Source organism: Cyprinodon variegatus, unplaced genomic scaffold, assembly GCF_000732505.1.
Source record: "Cyprinodon variegatus isolate N-32 unplaced genomic scaffold, C_variegatus-1.0 Scaffold443, whole genome shotgun sequence".
NCBI lineage: Eukaryota > Metazoa > Chordata > Actinopteri > Cyprinodontiformes > Cyprinodontidae > Cyprinodon > Cyprinodon variegatus.
Window position 1 is genome coordinate 284,397 of NW_015150896.1, and position 17,372 is coordinate 301,768.

General features: G+C 39.6%; 1 protein-coding gene across 3 annotated transcripts in view; it reads left to right on the forward strand.

Moving 5' to 3' along the window:
• The window catches only part of LOC107093738 (partitioning defective 3 homolog B-like), a 172,336-nt gene that overhangs the window by 130,065 nt on the left and 24,899 nt on the right, over positions 1-17,372 (forward strand). For all 3 annotated transcript variants that reach the window (XM_015388979.1, XM_015388980.1, XM_015388981.1), the window contains one exon: positions 7,963-8,074. In XM_015388979.1, coding sequence (XP_015244465.1) covers positions 7,963-8,074 — 112 coding nt within the window. The remainder of the gene's footprint in view (positions 1-7,962; positions 8,075-17,372) is intronic.

Here is a 17,372-nt window from a genome sequence, read left to right on the forward strand (position 1 = left end):
ACGCCTCCACTTATCACCAAATCAAACATACTAAGAAAACGATACAAAGAAAAATAGCTGAAAAAAAGACTTAGCACTGCCTGGTTATGTTGTGGCAAAGTTGTGACAAAGTTTGTAAATTCAGTTAAATAATTGTTAAAATAGATCTGTCATTTGTGTGTTTTTAGCTTTCTTCCTGTATGGGAAGCTTTTCAAAATTTGAAACATTAGTGCAATGGTTTATGTTATAATAAACCTTCGGGTTAAGTTATTGCAAGCAGGTTTTTCTTGTGTTTCTTGGAAATTTGGTCTTAAATTTTTATTTCAAGTGGCATTAAAAAGTCTTAAAAAGTTTTGTATTTAACTTGCCTTATGCTATAGGAACCCTGAATAAATACTTTTTTTTTTAGATAAAAATAATACGTGTATAGACACTTAAAAAGTATATGCACAGTAAAGAGGTCAAGCAAGAAAAAGATATATATATAGATTACAAGTATTAGAGTGGCCTAGTCAAATTCCGGATCTTAATGTGATGAAGTTGTTTAATAATAGACTTAATCAGGAGGTTTATAGTCAGAGGAATGGGCTGGAGTTCCTCTGTTTTCTCTAATGTTGAGTTGTTGCTGTCACGTGTAGCACCAAGTTGAAGTTCTGAGGGGGCGGTTACAGTTTAACAACAAGCTAGGTTGGTTTAGACAGCTTTTCTCCCTCAAAGAGAAACTGCATTTTTTTAAAAACAAGAGAAAACTGTAAGGCTACAAATGCCTCCACACTGCAGACTTCATGGAAACAAAAATGAAATGACGAATGTCAATGGAGATTATGGCAGGAAACAAAAGTTTCCCATAAAAATAACTGTAAACCCATTTTATTAGGTGTCGGCATACAACCAACCTCTCCGACGGACATTTCTCTATCATTTCAGCTCCTGCACCCATTCTAAAAGTGTCAAATCTGTTCAATCACCCAGACCCAATAACACTCACACACAGTCAGAAATAGATGCTGCCACCAACATGTAATATATTGGGTTGGAAGCCCAGGGTAGCCTAGCAACAATGCTGTGTGGTCTGCACAGTTTTTAACCACTGCAGGACTAATTACAGCTCACCATGTAATTTTATGCAGGCTTTTTTTTTTTATCTTTACTTGACCTTATTGTCTACATGTATCTTGCTATTTTGTAATTTTGCTTCTTACAGTTTTAATGATTTTGCTTCAAATGTGCTCATTATTCATGTAGAAGATTGCCAGTAACTGGAGCTTATCTTTGTTACAAAATGTGGCACTGCGTCAGCCTTTGCTGGTAAAGTTGGACCAACTGAAACATGTTGGTGCCCTCCTCCCTTTCCTTCTTAAAAGTAACTGAACTCGCTTCTCTGTCTTCCTAATTTACTGTCAGACATTTTCATTAGGCTTTCAATGGCAGGTGTGTACGCTGATGAGCGTCACATTTGATTAGAGCTTTGCTAGAGGCTGACCTGTGGAGAAAAAAGGTTGGCTATGCTTGTCAAATTTTATTAGCCAGAAGGCAGTCTTTGTAGCCGGAGCGAGAAAACGAGGAGACGAGATGAAAGGAAAGTGAGAGAACGGGAGGCCAGAGTGCAGAGATGTGAAAGCCAGCGAGGGATGTGTTGTTAAATCCACCGCTGTGCTGAGAAAGGGAGGCGAAGGTGAGCTTGTAGGCTACATAAATGACACATCTGGGAGCGCGTTTCTGCATTTCCGCCATGGTTCAAGTAACGGCAGGAGGATTACATGCCTCTAAGTTTACCTGACACTAGGAGGAAGTAGATATCTTTGATCACTTCAGACAGGCGTGACTAATTACTAAAATATTATCAGACAATGCTACGCAATCCATTAGATCCTGATTTGTATGGCAGTTTTACACCTTCTCAAGAGAATCTGCTGTTTTCATTCTGCTACACAAAAAGGGGAGGTTTTACTGGCATCTAGACAGAAGGGATGTGATTTCCCACTAAGACAGATGTTGAAATTGCCAGTAAAATATATATGGTTGTTTTCTGCCATGTTAAGCAGTCAGCCAGCCTCAGCCCGGGGACAAGCGGAAATAAAATGTTCTCCTTAAAACAACACGTCATTAGTGTCTGCCGCGCATTCAGCTCCGCTCGTTTCTGCCTCTTTTTATTGCCGTTCTCTGAAAGCAATTAAAACACTTGTTTCAGCTTGCAGGATTTCTCTAGTTCGAAAGGTTTTTTTGCTGCTTTAAATCATCAAAACCACATTTTTGTAGCTGTTTTCAGGCTCTAATGGTCAATTTCTGCAAAAAGAAAGTTGAATAGCATGTAATGATTGAGTTTTAGAACATTTGCAGCTGTTGCTTCAGTTTTAGTTTTTTTTTGCTGTGCTTTCAGATGTTTTAGTTTTTTTATACAACCATCATGACCCATGTTGCTGCCAACTTCTACAGCCACATGTTTACTCAGATGACTATCAAGCAGCTTTAATTCGTATCACTTAAACCATTTCTGTGGTAGTTTGACCATTTTCTCTATAATTATCCTGTTTACAGATTCGGAGAAGAATCTTAAGTTTTTCGACATAATCCTGTTTTACCTCAGACAAATTAGAGGCATTTGTTGCTGGAAAATATCCAGTATGGTGTCATCAGACTGAAATAAATGATTCAAATTAAGTTGAATGGGAAAGTTTTGCAAAACTGGACATTTTATAGTTTGTGATTGTAGGAAAGTAGAAGCTTTTTTTCTCACATCATCCTAAACAACCTTATAGATTTCATTTCTTTTCCCTCCTACTGGTAAAATAAAGATATTAGTTTCTGTTAAATTATATTTGAACCTGAGGGAAGCTCGAAGATCAAAGGTTCCTAAAAACTGGCTTAATAAAACGATATATGAAAAAATAAATTAGGTAATCGAAACACCTTTGTTGTTCCTTCTTTTGAGCATTAAGTTTCTTGACTTGGCATCCAAGTCTGGTTCCAGTCCTGCATGAAGAAACTACACAAACATTGCTGTAAATCGATGCAGGGTCTGAGCTAATCTGATCTTAAACGTTTTCCTCCAGTCAGACGACCGAGGCTCTAACACGGCTCTCACAGCTGGTAGGAAGGTTTTCTCAGACTTTTTTCTCACATAACTGTCAGGTTTGTTCTCACTACACTCATTTTTTCCTTCTAGGCATTTCTAAGTTCCTGTCTTGGCCTTTGTGTTTCTGTTTGATTAGATTTTTCTCTCTCTCTCACCTTCTTTCGCTCCACCTTTAATCACAATCCTACCTTTTTCTTTCTGCCAGAACACTGATAGATCAAACTGGCTAGTAGGATAATCAGAAACATTGATGAAAGGTGTTTCAATAGAAATGGTTCTTCTGTGGTTAAATTCATGTTTTAAAAAGCACTGATGGGATATAATAGTTAGTATTTTGCCAGGTAACATCCCTTTCTAAAGTTTTTAGATTTTATTACTGCTCTAATAACATTTGTGAAAAAGAAACCCCACAACTGTATCTATTCAGCACAAACAGCTTTAAGTCGTAGGGAAGCAGCTGTTCCAATCGTTTTTGAATTCTCTCGAGTGGTGCCCGACTTTACACTAGCGAATAAAGTGAATGTGATTGGTCGTTTATCAAAAGGGCGGGATTGTTGTGGAGGAAGGTTAGCAAGCAAGTTTAATTGTGGCCGGTTTGTCGGTAGCATCTTGCTAACCAGTTAGCAACTTAGTGCTAGTGGGTTCCCAATGGGATGTAACTCAATGGTAACGTAAATAATAATTCTTATTTCAGCCGTTGTGTATATTAGCTGCAACATATAAATCAAGATGCTATGACAAAAAAACATTTTGATTGACAGATGACCGTTGATACATGATTGGCCGAATTTAGGTGTACAAGGTGACGTATAACTAACTGACCTGCATAAGATAACGGGAAAAAAAACACTTTCTCCTTTGCCAACTGGATGCTTCTGACAATATGTGCGTTTCAGTGATGGCTTAAAGGGGAATGCAGTTTTTTTTCACATACGTTATTACATCATGTTCTACTCACCCATATGAGTCTTGTGTCAGTTTGGAGCTGTTCTGAAGATATTCCGTTAGGTTATATCCAAGTAACGTCTTCCTATGGGAAACGACTTGAAGGCACAAACTAAACTGTTCATAATTGATCATTTATGGTACGCCAGCATTCATAACATGTAGGCGAATCACTGTCCCCCAGACATCCACGGTTATATTGTTTTAGATTTATATGTTTTAAAAACGAAGCGGTGCGTGTATGACGTCATCCGCATGCGCCGGCTGCCGTTCATTCATCCTGTCCGTTGAACTGCTGCTAATTTTACTCACATGCCTGAAAGAAGCCTATCGCTACTACCACAGATAATCTCGCTCTCAAAATGGAATTGAACGATTCAGATTAGCTAGCCGAATTAATAGAAGAAGTAGAGGGTAGCCGCCTGTGGCCCGGGCTTCCTGTTACGACTCCAGTGCACGGATGACGTCATACACGCGCCGCTTTGTTTTTAAAACATATAAATCTAAAAAATATAGCCGTGGATGTCTGGGGGACAGTGATTCGCCTACATGTTATGAATGCTGCCGTACAATAAATGATCAATTATGAACAGTTTAGTTTGCGCCTTCAAGTCGTTGCCCATAGGAAGACGTTACTTGGATATATATGACACAAAAACTCATATGGGTGAGTAGAACATGATTTAATAACGTAAAATCAAGGGCCAAATGTAAAGAAACCGGCGTTCCCCTTTAACTAGAGTATGATTACTTTGTGTCGTGGCTGCAGTCAGCTGCTTGTGAATCTCCTTCAAACTCTCTTATGGACTTTGTGTAACAACCTTTTATGGGATAAGATTCTACTTGCTGGTTGTTGGGTTAATAAAAACTGTTTTCCTTCCACTAAACTTTACATTTCAATACTTGAAAACAAAACTCTGTTGGTCAGCAGGCTACTTTAAGGTATAGTTGAGGATGTTCTTTTTTCCAGGTGGATCATTAAAATAAGTGGTCCTCCTAATTGTCAATCATTCTGGTGATATTTTTATGTAAGGCCGCCCTACGTGCTCGTCCCCATTTTCATTTATTGGTGGTGAGTCTGACATAGTGGAAAATTGCAAATCTTCTTTTTGAAAGTAAGCTTGTATGAGCGATGCAAACAGCAACTTTTAAACAGAGCGTGCACGAGGAGAAATGGGCTCATGCACGCTCTCGCACGTGTTTAATTGGCGTTCCCTCTTTCAAGCGGGTACATGGTTGTGTATGTGCTTTTTTTTTTTTAAGTGGAGAGGGAGGGTCTTTTCAGAAATTTGTGACAATCCTCCATTATACCTTTAACAAAGAGTCCTTTTAGTTAACTTTGAAAGTGTGGCTGTCTTTATTTAGGGCATTAAATATCAACCTCCATAAAAGACATTTTCCTCCTGCGTGTCCCGAGCCCGTAACATCATCAGCGACCCCTCACACCCCGTACCATGGACTGTTCTCCCTGCTGCCCTTTGGGAAGAGGCTCTGCAGCATTCAATGCAGGACCAGCAGGTTCTGCAACAGCTTCTTCCCCACCATCAGACTGCTTAACTGTTGAAAAAAACTCTAAATCATTTCACAGACTCTACATCACACTGATAACAACAAAATGCTGCATATTTGCACCATATATATTTCTCTTGAAATACTCTGAACTACACAGTTTACATTTGATCACTGCTACACTATATGCAATGGAAATGTTCATTTTACTGCTAAGCTGCTGCTAATTCACTGTCTGAAAGATTAAAAAAATTGTCAAACCCTTATCTCTTTAAAGCCTAAATTATGAAATATATTTAAAAAATTAGAAATGTCTGAAAGTAAAATTGTTTTTAAACATTTTGAAAAAAGAAAAAAAAAAACATACATTTATATTATATTTTTTAAATGAAAGTTAAATGAGAAGTTATTTGTAGCATTTGTGATCCATGAGGCAACTCTGCAATTGATTACAGATTTTCTGATAACTGCACGTGTCTGTATAAGTATAAGTCAGGATTTCTAAGCACATAATATCCCACTGCTGATGTCGAGGTCTCAAAAACCCATTTATCAAACATGATACACTTGGTGTTAAAGGATTAAAATATAATCTTAATACTAAAACATAGAGAAGCATGTGTTTACAGACACTCGTCAGGTCTGGATCGCCCATCAGAGTGCTGCTCTTCAAACCTCAGCCACCTCCAAAATCCCTCTTCACTAATGTTTTATCCAGAATCCCTCTGTCCTCAGCCATTAATATGATAATATTTGCCGTTGTCAGTGATGGAGGCCGAGGCGTAATGAGATAATTACAGTGTTGTTTCATTTGGAGAGCGACACAAGCGCTCAATCAAAATGGCAGACCTAATTACGAGCCCAGGGATTGGCTAATCGGATCGTTTGGGGGGGGATGTTGGTAAATGTAGAAGAAAAAAAAATGAAGAAAGCTCTGCACTTTCGTTTCTCTGCAGCACGGAAACTTTCGAGAGTTGCCCCCCCTCCTGGCAGAATATCAGGGCCCAGTCTGTGCCAGCAGAGACTCTGCTGCACCTCACTGACGCTCACAGTTTTGTGCAGCATGAGAGCAACTCTTGGAATATAAAGAAAGCGGCTCAGAAGTTTGAGTGACTCAGCCTGCCCGTCCCCAGTGAGACGGCTGGAAGGCGGGCTGCATTAAGTGGACGTACGTGTTCACAGCCGCAATCACGTCCTCGCTGGGCGTCCTGCATACCAAACTAGAAGCAACGCTTGTAGGGATACACACTTTCATACAACCTTGAGATTGTAGTCGCACAGAAACACACGCAGGAAGATTTCTTAATTAAAGGCCGGGTCGCCAGAGAGACTTAAGCTTGTAAGCGATGTAGTTCACTAATGAAGCTCTCTCTCTGCTCTTCTCTCCTCCTCCTCCTCTCTGCGTTTTTGGTCAATATCCAGCAGCCGGTCAGACTGTTAGAGATGAAGCCAGGTGCATAGCTTGACAGTAGAAAGGAAACACCCAGGAGCAGCTTCAGTATGAGCAGCCATGTGAAGATAGTCTGCACCAATCTGAAAGTAGAGAAAGAATGTAGAAATGAAGGATGAAGGTGTAGCAGCAGAGAGGCTATCCCATGGTTAGAGCAACCTGTAGATGTCTGGCGCTCATCTTCCTCCTTTCTACTCATTCTGCCACTACCTTCTATAAAAATAGAAAGTAAACATCGTTAAAAGATGCTCTGATTCAGTTCATGAAAGGAAACATCAACAACAACAGTTGATTGAATCAAAAAATGTGTTTTCTATACCAAGAAAAAATAATAATGCAAAAAAATCCAAAGATTTCTGATCAAACAGACATTGAAGAACACGGAAAAGGGAAGCATGACGGAGGAACTAGGTGGACACGATGGACTCCTGACAAAATATTAGTGCACCTTCTTTCCTCTGCCACTAGTAAACAGATCAAAGAGTGGGATTGTGCTCACTCAGCTGTGCGGCGTTTGTGTGACGGCTTAGCGTGAGCCTCCCCACCCTGGTTTATAGATGTACGCTGTGGTGTGTGGAGCTTATCAGGCATTGAGGTCCAGTGAGCAGGGTGTTGATGTTTCTCTTTATGTTTTGTCCGTATTCTTGTCACAACACTAGTACATCCTCTGCTTTTAAGGTTTTATGTATTTATTTTTTATCCCTTAGCCCTGTTTAACTTGGGTATTTGAGCGTCTATGTATAGATCTATGTCCACTGTCAGCCGTAAGCATTTCTACCCAGGCTTAGATCTATTTTCTTTAGAATATCCACAGCCTGGCAGAACATAACTAGTAAATTTAATGAAAGTTTATGCATTTTAGGCGTCAACTTTGACCCGTTTTCTGTTTCACTATTTTACCCCAGTCTCAGCGTTCACAAAGTCCTGATTAATCGTCTTATGTCTGCCTAATTATGTTCGCACCAGAGATGTAATCGTTTTCCCTCCTCCTCCTCTCTGCAGCGATCAGCGGATCCAGGGATTGCGCAGGGAGTACCAGCAGGCCAGAGCCGCTCCAGGTTATGAGGAGCTGGAGGCTGCAAGACGCAGAGTTCTGGAGCACGACCCGAACCGGGTGAGTTGGCTCTTTATTACTTATTTCCTTTAAAGTATTTCATCTTTTTCTCTTTTTTCTCTATTCCTCATTTCTTGTTATTATGAGAGCAACAGTTTCCTGAACTGCCAGATTGCTTGTTGCCTCTCTTAACCAAGCGGCAGCTTAGTGTCCCTGAACCGTCATTGATCCAGCCTGAGGAATCATTTGATTTACTTCTTTACACTCGCAAACTCAGCATACTCTGCCTGCGAATCAATAGCCATTTATCACCCATTTTAAACAAGGATTTCTTTTTACGGTGAGCCCAAAGAGGCGGAAAATCACCCTTTGATCCAATCAAACCCTCTTCATCTACCCTCAGTCATCTGCAAAGGCATTTCCGCCGAGCTGGATTCATTTATCATTTAGTAATACACCTGAGCACAGACAGATGCATAGCCATGTGGGAAATCTGAGATAGATTTACCGACGGTGTCGCTGATATCCAATCAGTTGGCACAGCCTGCCTCCTGCTGAGCTCCCCTCCTCACCTACTGTAGTTAATGTTTATTGAGCAATGAAGTCCTGTGAATCAGTCTTCATTAGAAACTCCCAGGCATGCTTTACTTTCCCTGCTTTAGGCCTGCAGAGCCCTGTTTTCCTCAGTTTGTTGCTGCCTGCGCTCTAACTTTGATGCAATTAAAGCGCAGCAAGTCTGCGCTGGGGCCTCCGATGGAAATGTTTCTCTTTTCACCAAGAAAAGAAAGAGGGGCGTCCTGAGTGAGAAGCCTCAGCAGGTTTCCTCCCCTGAGGAGCCCGATAATGAAACACTCCAGCTACAGTCGCTCTTACCTGCTCACATACATGGTGTGAATGGAAATGGTAAAACTCTGAGGACGCTGTTTACAAGGTAGACAGAAAAGAACCCTATGAAACAATGGATATCAAATAATTAAAGAAGCATGACGGGAAATGGATGGATGTTAATCTGCAAATGTATATAATCTATATAGACTTAGCATTGGCCTTTATTACCTATTATCTCACTTTAAATCACAGAGTTCAACTCATTTATGTTGTTGCAATACAGTAAATATAGAATATCATCTTAAAGCACTTTAGAAATAAACTAAGAGAATTAGTAATTTTAACGTTCAGATCAAATTACATGCAGTCCAAGTCTTTGAAAAAGCAAATATTTGCTTTGACTTTATTTTGGTAATATTTTGTGCTACTTTTGTGTAAAAAAAAAAAAATAACGATTAAAAAAATAAATCCAGTTTAATACATCTTTGCTTTTGGAAAACACATCAAAGGCTTTGAAGAGACCTTCTTATCATTCAACTGCACATTTGTATCTATCAATGCTGTATAAAGAGCAAGAAGGTGAAATAAAACCAGAAGCACTGATCCAGGATAACTTTCTATAAGGAATAAAAAAAAAAAAGGACAAAAGAAGAGACCAGAGTAAAAATAAAGCATAAAGTTAGAATGCAACACTTTTTTTCGACATACCTGAATCCACTTTTTGGAGTGGATCATGCCATTATGAACCACGATATACTGTTCATGGTTTTCAGCACCCTGCAGTATTTAGCTTTCAGTGTAACACCATCCCCATCCTTGGATAACAAAAGTCAGGAAGAAAGGATGTGATGTAATAGCAGGATACTCTAGTAGAAGAGGAAAACAGAATAAGAGATTTAGGCATTTTCTAAATTCACAAAACGCGAGTACATTCTTGACAAGAACACAGGAAAGTCTGGACTTGGGGAGAACAGGAGCACGCAGAATAAATCAGAGACGCGTACTCCCGATATCACCACATTTGAAGCTAGCCTGGTGCTGCGTTTCACCTCCTGTTATTAATTGTCTCCAGATAATAATTCATTCTTTCTTTTTTTATTTGAAATAATGATCAACAGTCAGATAAACACGAATCAAATGAACGTTTTCACAAATAAAGTAAAAGAAATCGCCATCAGAGCAAGCGGTACCTCACACAGAAGAGAGGGCTGCTGCAGACAGGCTAACGTTAGCCCTGTCTGCGGTTAGCCTCAGAGGTCCGCTGGTTTCCACGGTCCTCACAACATCAGAGCTTTTTTTAAATTACGCACTAAATCAATAGTAACTAGGTCATATAGTGAGGCTTAAACGTGTATATATATATACGTTCTTGCCTCAAATGATCTTAAAACATAGTTTTATAGAATAACGACAACAGAAAATGTATCTTTTTTTACTTAATTTGTAAACGCTCCGCTGGAAGCTGCTGCTGCGGTGCATGCTGGGACAGCTGTCAATCTCCAGAATGGACAAGTCTGCTCTGATGCATGCTGGGTAAAGAGGGAGGGGCAAAAACAACATCCCAGGATTTTGTCTGTTCTCGGTCTTGTGTTATTGTGAATTGGAACAGGGCTAGGGCTTAGGCTGGAGACGTTTCATGAGAACTCACAAGTACACATATTCAGAAACGTCTTTAGAAACATGTATTAAGAAAAGTCTTAAGCCAAAACGATGAAGTTAGCGGCAGTGGAAAAGAGGTGCGGCAACAAAAAAACCCATCACACAGACCTTCTTCATGCACTGCTAAACATATGGAAAAGGATGTTTATGTTGGGTTTAAATTTCAACATATTGACACCAAAAATCTGGGTTTGAATGTTGATTAGTTTTATAATCAGTGTTTTCAAAAATCTCCTCCTATTAAAACATATCTTTCGATATTTCACCAGAAAATAGACATATGGTTGAACATCTGCTGTCAAAATATGACAAACTTTGCGCCTCTTTAAAGCGAAGTATCATAAAGGAGTTAAACATATTAATTGTATATCCCATATCACTGAACATTCTCTTGTATTTCGGGGAAAAGGTTTATTTCATCGTAATATTAACTGATATTGTAGTTTTTCATTCAATGATGCATAGAAAAGCCGTTCAGAGGTCAGAACTCGGTCCACTTTTTCATATGCTGAGGGTTGTTCAGCTTCAGCTGCTGATATGAAGGAGCTAGCGTTAACACTCTGTTTGATTCAGCAGGATATGACTCCACATTTACCTATTTTCCCTCTGTGTGTGGTACGAGTGGCTGTAAATGCAGACCACTTGAGCGAGGCGCTCACATCGGCCTTGTTTGATCAGGCTTTTAGCTGTCACCTCCGCCGCCCCCTCCAGCATGCAGCGCTGCTCTTTTATGCTCTCCTATATCTATAGCCTTCAAACGTAAAAGAAAAAAAATGTTTTTTTATGCTCTTCACACAAGACCAGGAGTACCATTCTTCCTCTCAGAGTGTTTTATGTGTGTTTGAAAGGGATGAGTACTATATGTGTACTTTGGTTTTTTTGGAAGAGGGATAAAGAGATGCAAACAAAAGCCTGGATAAGAGACTGCGGGTGCTCTTTTTGTCACTCCGTATTTAGCCATCTGAGATGAGTTAAAAAATCTCTAAAAGTATGTCACTGTGCTCAGAAATGACTTCATGTCCTCTTGTTTCTTCCCTCTAACCCTGCTCCTTCTACGCATCTGTCTGCCTATCCGTCTCTAATTTGACCCTTCCGCCATGTTTCCCTTTCTGCGAATAGGTCATCCTTGTAATTATGCCAGTCACAGAGCCGCAATCAGTCTGTCTATTTTCTCTATATGCTAATGATAGGCTCTCTGTAATGTCTTGATGGCCAATTAAGGTTTGAAAGTACATGGCAAGTTTCATCTCCTTTGTTATGGGAGTTAGGAAGAGCAGTTTGACTGGAGACGCCCATTTTTCAGAAACTGATTTAGTCACAGTTTGTTGCTGCAGTTTACTCTGTGATTATGCAGTGGTTTCCTTTCAGTTTCTAGAGAATATAAGCTCTATTTTGGATTTTGCTTCAGTATTGTTGTAGAGCAAGAAAAAGGAAATGGTTATTACATCAGAAGGTACCAAGACAATACATCTAAAAATGGTTAGCACTGCATTTATCCTTGCATTTATGATTAATTCTTCCCTGGGGCAGTTAGGAGTATTAAGATGCATTTCTGCTACAGGAGTCAGGAGCAAATTAAAAACAATGGGGTCCTAATAAGAAGCTGCTTAGTTTCGTGAGCACTAAATATTTCTCTATTTCAGTTTGCAGTCAGTTTAATCTTCTCCCCAGACTGCTTTCCTGTTTACTATAAATCATTCAGAACCAGCCACTTTAGATTTGTAATATGATTTTAAAGTGTTTCCTTTAAAATGCATAAATAAAATCAGCTAATCTTTGAGGAAACATTAATACCGTACCAAACAGACTCATGTAATATAGTTACTTAGCATTCAGGTCTACAGTTTCTACAGAAGTTAGAAAATAGAGTTTCTGTGAGAGACTCTGCAATAAATAGGAACCAGGTCATTTATAGTCCATTTATTGATGATCCTGGCTAAAAATCTAAGTTAGACTTAGTTTATCATGTAAGCTGGTATTAGTAATGGCATTCAGGAGGCCAGCAGAAACAGCTGATCAGTCATCACTATGTCACACTGGTTCAAAATGTGTTTCCATCTCACTAAAACTCACTAAAACCACAACAAGTAAGAATAGTTTTCGTTTTTTGGCTAAGTTGAATAGGTCTATTTAAATTTTGCAAAGATACATGGAAATGGGTCTAATCTGATGTTCTCATACCTATAGTTGTTATTTGTTGTTCTCTGCTTAAGTACATTTCCTAAATACAAATTTCTAAAATATTCCAAACTAGAAAATAAGTAATAAAAGTATCTATGATTCATGTGGTTTTTGTATTTAGATCTTGGGTAATTTTTAAAGCTGCAATATCAGTATGAATGAAGAACAACATTCCTAATTTAGATCAAGTTTGCTTCTTGAACTATTTTATTGCCATTTGGATTTAAGACTCAATTCTTTAAAGCTTGTTTTTCTGAGTACTTGTTTTTTTTTGTCTTGTTTGCAAACTGCGAAATTATGATTAAGTAACATTTCTGATTTAAGTCCTTTATTTGTGTCTGTAGGAGAATCACAGTAATATTTTAATCCAGCAGTGACTGGACCATCATTATAGAAATCAAGATGGTTAAAAACAATCAGGATCTAGGAGAAAAACTCTTTTAAAAACTGATTATTTCATATTTGTGCTGAATATTTTTATCACTTGAGAAATATTTACAGGGAGGCTGTAAAATCCTGTTAGTCAGCAGTAGTTTTGGAATCTATCCAACTGTTTGCCCCCTAGTGGATGTTGGTGAACATCAGGGATGGGAGACAAGGGGAAAAAAGTGACTAAGATCAATTTCTATAAACCTGCATTAATGCAATCAACTTGAAATCCCAATGATTAGTAGCATCTGATTTAGCTTTTTAATTTATTTAACAGAATCCAAACACCAGGAGCGCCTTAAGCACACCGAGTTCTGCCTATAAACTGTACTTGCAAAGAGAGACGCAGTCATTAGAACAACATGCACACAACTCCAGATACAACTCATCATCTGCCGCGCAGCTGGTTTTTTTGTACTTCTCTCTAATGTTTTGTGCACGGACATCCATCACCTTGATGATATTTTAATGTCACATCCTCGGGCTGTCTCAATCTCTCCCTCATCTCCCCCCCCCACACACACACATTGGCCATCACTTCATAAATAAACCCCCACATCATTAAGTAAACACGCACCCGCCTGTCACTGTGATATATAGCCTACACACTCACTCGCACGCACACACACACACATATATGTATATACGGGCAGTGGCAAGCCCTGCAGGGTGCATCATGCCCAAAAGCCAAAGCCCCGCCCCCTTCCTAAATATTTTTCCTCTTGTGCCCAAAACCCTAATGAGCCCACATTCATTCATCTGCGACTGAAACAACTCCAATGTGGTAAAAAAAATCAAGTGACTGTCACTTCTTTCCACATCTGTAGGTGTCTTTGTGCCGTCTATGGTGAGATATCGACACAGGGTTTGTTTGCCTTCTTATCCCAGTGACAGGCCATCATTGCTTTCATGTGGCAGCTGCAGGTCCACTCATGAAGGATTCAGGTATCCTGAGTGGGGATTTTTCCAAATATGAAAGCTGACTGTAGAGTAACAGCCAGACACTTACTGGGTGGACAGGCGAGGTGATTATGCTAATGAGGACGAGTCATATTTAACGCTGGGCAGTGAGGATTTTATAATGCTAATGTTAATATTTGGTTTAAACGTGCCTGTTTTTAGTTCGAGTGCAGCTGAAGCACTGCTTCTGTGGATAAAGAGGGTATAGGGTGGCTTCCTGCCAAAACAAACATTTCATTTAGGATGAAGCAGTAAACATCATCATTCTGTCAATGGCTGGTTGTGAGGTTGGCTACAAGCCACAAAAAAGTCTGATTAACCTAAACACTCTTACACAGAGAAGAAAAAAATACCCTCAACATTTAAACAGCAAGCCAACTCAGGGCTGTCATGTCTGCTTTTTTTTTTTAGTCACATGGATAGACGCATGTGTTACCCTGCACCTGAGCCTGGCGTTGATGCAAATAGGCAGCAACCATAGAAAAAAATGAACTTGTAACATCGGTTCTGTCTGGATGTTAATATTCAGTACCGATGCCAGCAGATTTTCCTTTGTCTGCAGCTTGTAAGCCACATTTAGGTCCTTCTTGTGCCTCTGCTCCCCTGCTGGCTTGACTGTCAATCAGAAACCCAGATCTGCCCGCCCACCCCAGGCACAGTCGCTTCTATTTCTTTTGATTTCTTTTGATAGAATCGTAAATGGATTTTAAAAATCCACTCCACCGGGGGAATGGATAATTTTTCTGGTGTTTTCACTAAGCCCTGTTGTATTCATGGATATTTAGCAATTTCATAACTGATTGGAAGGGATGGTTGCAGAGCTCTGTTTATTTCTCAGTTTAACATCCAAATATCAGCTTTAATAAAACCATTAAAGTATCAGTATTCTGCCAGTTAAAGCCAAATATCTAACAGTCTATAAAAATATCTATTTAAAGACAATAAAATAAAGTAACAAGAAGCTAAAGTTATGCAAACTCCCCGTTCTCCATTTGCTCCACTTCCCAATTAAATATCTTCAAAAGGAAAAAAAATAGAGGTGTGGGATGTTGATTTTCCATGGTGAGTGGGAGACTGAGATGCTTATTTGTGCATATTGAAGAAGGTAAAGAATATGGAGCAGCTGCTCTGGGGGTGTTTCTCTGAGGGACACACCACTAATGTTAATCTAATGTTGATGTTAACCAAGGGTTTAAAACCAATTGTTTGTGTGCAGACATGTAGGAACACAAAAGAGAGTGAGTGTTTAATTTGACATTGAACACACAAAAAAAACGCAATGAACATTTAAGTCCTATTCTTGTTTTACAATAAGGATTTTACGAGGTAGCAGACCACAAACGCATTAAAGAAAACACCCTTAACAGCAGTGAAAGCCAACATGCGCACAGTGGTGATCAAAAGGGCTTCAAGCCTCAGCTCTGACCAAACTGAAGCTGCTTTTAAAGTTCATTTCCCTACAGGAGGCTGCAGTCAGATGCAGTTCTTTTAGTGGAAAACCGTATAATTCCCCAATTACAAAAAAAAGTGCATTCTGCTGATTCTAGGGTCTAGATTGCCTTCGCACAGTTGAATAAAATTTCTCTTGCTCTTTCTCCGGAGCAAAACTTGAGCCCTATGCTGATTAAAGGCTCTCCATCCCTAGACTGCTATTCTGGTCTATAAAATTGCACAGCACCAACCACAAGTTAGTGTTTAGACTATGCACCCCAGAATAACTCAGAAATAAGAACTGTGATCAGCTACTGGAAAACTGGCTGGGAGAAAAGTCTCTGCTAATGTTGCGGTGGGATGATAATTATGAAGGGAAAGTCTAGCTGCAGAGATTATCCCTACACATTAGGTATTTATTCTGCTATTCAGACTTCATTTAATTCCTTTTCCATTCAGGTGAGATAATTCCTCGTTCTGCATTGCAAATGTAATTGCGTCTTGCACCAATACCTTGAAACATTCCCCGAGTTAAAGCATTATCTGGAAATGATTGCTCATGAATATTCTCAAAACAAATTGATTTATTCTTAAAAGCAAGTCAAATTGCCTCATTCCATTTGGGTATTGTTTGCCGATCAAACGCCTTTAAACTCATGCCAGGTCTCATCTTTGCGAGAAAACAGGAGCTTTTGTCAGCTGGAAATAAGTCGATTCAATTCATGACTCTTTCCACAGCAGAATAAAGAGACAAAATATGCCATGAAATGTCCCAAAGCACTCATGCAGTTTTATCTTTTTCTTTTGTAAACCTACATGCTCAATTATAAACGGACAAAAGCGTCAATACTTTGGAGCAAATTGTTAAATCATGGACAAAGGCAATGAAGACTGGTTGTATTCTTACTAAATGCATTTTTTAACCTTCCATTCATTCATCAATCTATCCAATGGCTCTTTATGTCCTGATATCCAAAATTGGGTCACTGAGGTAAGCGGTCTTAGAGGGAAACCTGGACATCCTTCATCCCAAAGACATTTTGCTTGTTCAGGGGAATCCCAGAGTATTCTTAAGTCAGAAAGAGTATGTACTCCAAATGATTTAAGTGTAATACTCAAGACCGGTTGTAAGATCACTGCTTGTTTTGGTATTTCTTTGGTACAGAAGCCTTTGTTTGCAATTACTAAGGTCAAACATTTTCTGTATCTTCTCACTAGTTTTGCATACAATGCAGGAGGGATTTTGGCCCACTCCTCCACACAGGTCTTCTTAAGGTCAGTCAGGTTTCTGGGCTGTCGCTGAAAAACACATAGCTTGAACTCCCTCCAAAGATCCTCTATTGCAGGCATCCCCAAACTCGGTCCTCAAGGCCCCCTGTCCTGCAGGTTTTAGAGGTTTCCTTGCTCCAGCACAGCTGATTTTAATTGAAAGCTGATTAACAGGCTTTTGGTCTACTACAATCATTATAACCAGCTGTGCTGAAGCAGAGAAACCTCTAAAACCTGCAGGACAGGGGGCCTTGAGGACCGAGTTTGGGGATGCCTGCTCTATGGGTTTTGATCTGGAGACGAGTGAAGAGTGGTCTTCTTTCAGAGCCACTCCTTGGTTATCCTGGCTGTGTGCTTCAGGTCATTGTCATGTTGGAATACCCAGCCTTGACCCATCTTCCATCCTCTAACTTAGGGAAGGAGGTTGTTCCCCTAACTCCTGTAATACATGGCCCCAGTCACCCTCTCATAATACAGTGCATATTGCTGTCCCCTGTGCAGAAAAATACCCCCAAACTATGATACAACCACCCCCATGCTTTACAGTAGGGATGGTTTCCTTTCAATACTTCTCATCATTCTTCTTCTTCCAAACACGATT